At 48.3% G+C, this 5,688-nt stretch overlaps 1 protein-coding gene across 2 annotated transcripts; it reads right to left on the bottom strand.

Moving 5' to 3' along the window:
* Nucleotides 1–586: 586 nt before the first annotated feature.
* On the bottom strand, nucleotides 587–4,226 carry LOC113971354. Of its 2 annotated transcripts, none has more exons than XM_027691193.1 (2): nucleotides 4,034–4,226; nucleotides 587–1,113 (listed from the first exon to the last, which is right to left on the bottom strand). In XM_027691193.1, exon 2 carries the CDS (start codon nucleotides 1,101–1,103, stop codon nucleotides 642–644), a length of 462 nt encoding a protein of 153 aa, XP_027546994.1. In that variant the 5' UTR covers nucleotides 1,104–1,113; nucleotides 4,034–4,226; the 3' UTR covers nucleotides 587–641. The 2 variants fall into 2 exon arrangements, with proteins under 2 accessions (XP_027546994.1, XP_027546993.1); XM_027691192.1 differs by having other exon boundaries at nucleotides 4,043–4,213.
* Nucleotides 4,227–5,688: the final 1,462 nt, after the last annotated feature.

Genomic DNA, 5,688 nt, shown 5'->3' with positions numbered 1-5,688 from the left:
TTTCTTTCAGGAACACATCTAAGAATCACACATGTGCCAACCCCCCTGAATCCTGTTTATTACCTTTTTTTTTTCTATGGGGCATTTCTTCTAATTGTCACTATTTTTTCAATCTTTAGATTTGAAAATCTCCCAAATTCCCTCCCAGGCACTCTCACATGAGATCTTTTCTTTGCTTTCTTCTCCCTTTCATGTTTTTGTTTTCCCGCAGAGCGTTTGGTACTTGCTCTGTCACAGCCTGTACTCAGTGCTTTAGTCAACACATTTTTCTCCAGCTCAGCAGCTGGAGGGGATGCTCAGTGAATGGGCTGTGGGTGTCAGCCCAGGAGGTGTTGCTGGGTTTTGGGATGTGGAGAAGGACATTTTCCTTTATTTCCAGCACGCTGGAGGGACTCAGTGAAAGAGATGGGGTTGGATGGCCATCCTGGTACAAGCTGCCAGTGTGTTTGGCTGGCAGTCTCCCATGGCACCCAGAAGAGTGGAAGGAATATCCCAAGTAGACAATATTGTCCCTTTCCATCCCGTTTTCCCAGCCCTCGACTGTCAGTGAAGCCGAGCTCACACCACGTCTCCACTGACCCCCTGGTAATGTAAGGACACCATTAATGTTGTATTTTTCCAGACAGTATCTCAGAGTCAGTTCATGCCTTGCTGCAGGTGGAGCACCCGGCTGCCTGTGTGAGCCTCCAGCCTTTCACGTTCTCCCTGGGTGCTTTGGCACCGGGCAGCTCCTCCAGCTCCTCCACGGCCTCTCCGCACAGCTGGCGGAACACCGGCAGCCTTTTCTTGGAGCCAGGGGAGCGTCTCAAATCCGTGGCTTCCTTCTCCAGGCGCATGGAGAAGGTGACAAAGGTGGGGAGGTACTGAGGAAGAGAGGAATAGCAGTCTTCATCCGTGCTGAGGTAGTGCTGTAACGTGGGGTGGCAGGACGTGGGTCCTTGGTAGACATTGCTGGCGCCTGCACCGTCCAGGGTGCGGAATGCAGGGATGTTCCTGCAGCTTTCGAGGAAGATGTATCTGATGTCCCTGGAGGTGTGGTAGGGTGTGCATTCCGGTGATGAGGAGGGGCTTCTGGCTTCACATTGGAGAGCTGGTGCCGACATTGTTGCTGGCCTTGCGTGGGGATAAATCACACAGTTAGCAAGGTGGTAGGTGATAGAGCTGGTTAAGAGTCCTCAAAACCCCCCACAGAACACCCCTCCCCCCAAAATATCAAATTTCCAGAATCCTCTCTTCCCTCTCCCTTCTCTAAACCGACCAACTTTGACAAGTAACCTCAAGATCAGTAACACAACTCCATCGTAGACTTTCACATCAAAATCAGTAGATATCCACCAAAATTAAGACTTTGTTGTGTTTGTCACGGAGAAGGGCCTTGAATCCCAAGCTCCAGTTCATAGATGACTACAGTCACCACCAGCCTGGGTGTGGGAGTGTGTTGTCAGAGACAGACAAGATGTCTCCATCATTCTTGGAGCTCTTTACAGGAATGAATAACCACTGACTGGATTTAGGATCTGAAACTGCATCTTTGGGGAAAGGCTGACCCTGTGCACTCTCAGACAGCCTTCTGTGTTCTTCCACCACGACCCACTGAATATTTAAGCTTTTTCCCAGGTTTTGTACATCGCTGTGTAAAATTCAGATTCTTGGGGGGGGGAAAGCCCAGCCTACTCCATGCTTTGATACCTGGCTGGAACCTACAGAGTTGACAAAGAGAGAAGGCGACCAACCCTGTTCATGGATAATTCATCTCATGCATAACTCATGCTCACACATTTCATGGATAATTTAGGATAAGGGCTTGCAAGATCAGGATCTCACATGGAAGTGAAGGGTCTCTCATGAACAAAGCTGATGGCAAACTCTAGCTGTGGGACAGAGAGTTTCTGAATGTGGCAACATGCCAGTAGCTGGGAGAGCAGAAATGCTCTGGTTCCTTGAATGTTGGCATCTTCCAACCTGGGCAAACTCAGAATATGTTTGGCACAGTGTCCTGTCTCTGAGAATGGCCAAAATCTGGTCAGTCAAAGGAGATACAAGCATAGCAACTCCACAGTGTGGGAGCAGGAGGTCTTAATATCCTGGGGCTTGTCCAGAAATCCAGAAAAAGCACCTTCCTCTGCGGTCCAAGTGCTCGGCTGTCTCTAATATGAGCAGAAGGTAATTAAGCATTTTTATCTTTATTCCTCATTACAACATTTTTCTTCTCTTCCAAACACAAACCAGAATGGGGTAGCTGATGTTTCCCCCCCTGGTGTGAGAGCACTGGAATTTCACACAGTGGAGGAAGAGATCCCTGCTCTCAGACTTGGGCCGTGCCGTGGGAACATGTTCAATCCACCACCGAGGAAAGCACACGGCACCCACCTGGAGCCCAGCCCCTCAGATCCAGAGGAAGCTGGATCTTAAAGCTCAACTCACAGGCATCAAACATTTAAACAGACCAGTCGAGGGCTGAATTATTAAAAACACCCCACGTGAAATGTTTCGCTGCAAGATGAGGAGCACTCTCCTTCCCCGGTTCATTGTCTCTGCGGGGTGTCAGAAATACTAAGGCTCATTCTGCCTTTCCCATCCCCCTTGAGATACTTGGAACAAGTGAAGCACTCCCAGCTGCCAAGAAACATTGAATATTTATGAATCCCCTTAATCACAGAGGCAGGGACCATTCCAACCAGCTTAGTTTGGCAATGTTTTGGCCTTGCCTCCTAGAGAGGATCAAAACTTGCTCCCAGAATTCCTTTTCACCCCCCTGGAGGTGATCAACAGTGTGTCCTGTTCAGGTGGCAAACCCTAGGAGTAGCTTAACGGATGGAGATACTTCATCCCTGCTCCTGCACTGCCTTTTGGGGTAAGAAATACAAATTAGTTTGCCTTGGGATGTGCCTCCACAGCTTCAGCCTTGCAAGCAGAGAAGCAGCAAGTCCTGGGGAAAGTGTCCTGACTTTCTTATACTTTTCTCACCTTTGTTATCTCATTATTTCACTTAATATGGTGTTTGCTTCAACCTCCAAAAGAAAAGCAAGCCCAGTACAGCCACAAAAGTAAAGCAAGCAGTAAATTTTTTCCCACCATGTTTCTTCTATATTTTCCCTTTCCCCACCTTACAGGAACAGGGGGGACCAACAGTATTAACCAGGAAAAAAGAGGTTATTCTTTGGTCAAAATGAAATCCAAGAGGCAAAAGCAGGGGTTTCACTTTTATCTTCTTATTTTTGTTCCAGCATGCACAGAAATAATTTTTTCTAATTCCTCATAAGTGTTTGGTATGAAAGGGAAACTCCTTGGGTTTTTTTGGATTTTGGTTTGGGGTTTTTTTAGTTGTTTTTGGGAGGGGAGGTCATGCTCTTTTTGTTAAACATACTTATTGCCTTCTCTAAATGGGCTCTGTCACACAATGTTCAGAGACTCTGGTTTGAGAAAGCTTCTGAAACTGTGTCTTTGATCAAGGCACTTGTGTAAACTATTTGTGGGTGCTTGCAGCCTTCGCTGGTAAGAGATTTGTCAAAGGCAAGTTATTTCCAGTTGAGTTCACTGAGCAAACATCTGGCTTTTAAACAAATCTCCAGCTGGAGAACAGGACATGAGGCTTGTGCTGTGATGGAAGGCTCTGGCTGACCCGTTGAGCAGCAGTTTGGAGCAGGAGAGGGGTGTGTGTGCCCTCCCTTTGCTGCTGAGCTTTGCAGCAGAGTGTGCAGTGACAGCACTGTGCATGCCTGGAGTTATTGCCAGTGCTCACCAGCATGGAAACAAACCTGAGGTCTTCTAAATCCAAGATTCCGTAAGAAAAGCTTCAGTGAGAGTGGTTCTGACCAAGCAGCAGCCTGGAAAACTCTCTCAGCAAGGAATGTGTGTGCAGAGGAGCTGCGATGGGTGGATGGCAGCTGACTTGCATTAGTCAGCTCTCTCACTGCTCCCACTCCCAAGGACCTCTGGCTTTACAGAGACTTCTCTCAGCATTGGCCTCCCTGGACCCAGCAGAAGTGGAAAAGCCTCTCAAATATTTATTAAAAAACCCTGATGTTCTTACAGGACTCACCGAAATCCTGGATACTTTTCTGTTTGGTCCTGACAGACAATTAATGTCTTCAGAACACTTCCACAAGGAGCTGGATGGTATCCACCCTGGCTTTGGGGGATTCTGGCAGAGGTTGTGTGTTGCTGTTGCAACACTCCGTTGTCACGCCAGCGGAATTCTGGGCTCCACATCACAAAGGACCGAGACGTGACCTTGTGTGGCGCCAGTGCGAGTGCAGCTGCCTTTATCTCTGTTGAGAGGTTGTGCACAACCAGAATGGGAGGGGTCTGAGGACCATATAAACCACAGGACTGCTCACCACCTGGCTGGAGGTGTCACTGTCCTCTAATTAAGGCATGGAAGTCACAGGTCCCTTGGAGAGCACTTGTCTCATGGGATGCTTGAGGACTCCTGTGTTGAGGTCACAGGGTGGATCCAGCCCTGCTCACACCAGCACTGTCACAGTTCCCTCTGTCACATGGCAGCCATCACCCAAAGGGACACCTGAATGCTTGTGACATGATACACCTGCTCACACATGGCTGTGGGATTCCTGCAAATGTGGGATTTGGGGGCATTTTGGCAGCTCTCCTAATCCATAAGTTCCCCTGAGCGGAGGTTGCTTGTCCTGGGGTAACTCTCGAGCGAGCAAAGATCCCTGTGACGACTTCACATGTTGTGCTAATGCTGCTTCCAGGCTGAGTGTGAAAACCCTGGTACCTCATGTCATAACAGAGCTACAGAACTCTCCTGGCTTGCTGAAGGTACAGCAGAGCCTGGTGCACTTCACAAGGGCTCAGGCTCCCTGTCCTAAAACATTTTTTGCAGCTGTTGAACAGCTTGCTGCATTAAAAGCCATGAATGAATTGAAGTCATACTTGTAAAGAAATAGGTTGCAGGATTTTCACCACTCTGGGAATTGGGAGCAACAGTGCTTTGTAAATTAGATCTATTAAATACTTAGTAATATCAAAATTTCATGCAGTACTTTTCTTCAAAGAAGTCTGAGGTGGCTCTGTTCATCAAGCAGTTTTCCCTTAGACTGACCTGGCCTCTCAGAATCACTTGGGAGGTCGTATTTGATCCCGAGTTAATTCCTAATGAGATTTCCTGCTTCCCCAAGGCCTTCTACTGACGTATACAAAAAACGAGAGACCAGACCAGAGCCTTTTATCCAGACATTTCTCAGCTTTGAAGATGTTTCTGCAATACCAAGAATTGCCAATCACATGGGCAGCACTGGATAGTTCTGGTCCTCAGGAACCATGAGCCTGGAATCTGAGGGAGGTGGTTCATTCCTGCAGCGGGTGATCCCCATTGTGACATGTATTTTATTGAGGAGGAGGCTGGGATGGCCCTGCTGGGTTTTGGCTTTGTGCAGTGCTTGGAGGGTGGTTGTTGGAGATCTCCAGCCGTGACTAACAGGCACTGGATATACCCAAATAACAGCGTGAAGTGGTAACCTGGCAATCAGCACGTCCTTGAAATAAATGAGCAAGCGATCCTCTGAGTGTGAGCACTTCTGGTGGTGCCAGTGGTGTTGGCTGGTATTATCAGCTCATCCCAGGGCTTCTCAAGGCTGCCTTTATCTGTAGATCTCATGTGGTGCAGCACAGACTGCCCCAGTCCCTGAAAAACAGGGCTGCTGTGGGACAGAGCCTTAGGAA

This window comes from Neopelma chrysocephalum, unplaced genomic scaffold (assembly GCF_003984885.1).
Source record: "Neopelma chrysocephalum unplaced genomic scaffold, ASM398488v2 Primary Assembly neopelma1_82, whole genome shotgun sequence".
Taxonomy (NCBI): domain Eukaryota; kingdom Metazoa; phylum Chordata; class Aves; order Passeriformes; family Pipridae; genus Neopelma; species Neopelma chrysocephalum.
The sequence above is the reverse complement of the archived record's forward strand: the minus strand, read 5'-3'. Positions and strand labels throughout refer to the sequence as shown.

Coding starts and splice junctions, on each gene's coding strand:
- LOC113971354 (XM_027691192.1), bottom strand. CDS start 4,212: ATGTGGAGCCCAGAATTCCGCTGGCGTGACAACGGAGTGTTGCAACAG. Junction 1,114..4,042: donor GAAAAGTATCCAGGATTTCG/GTGAGTCCTGTA, acceptor TCCCCACGCAAG/GCCAGCAACAATGTCGGCAC.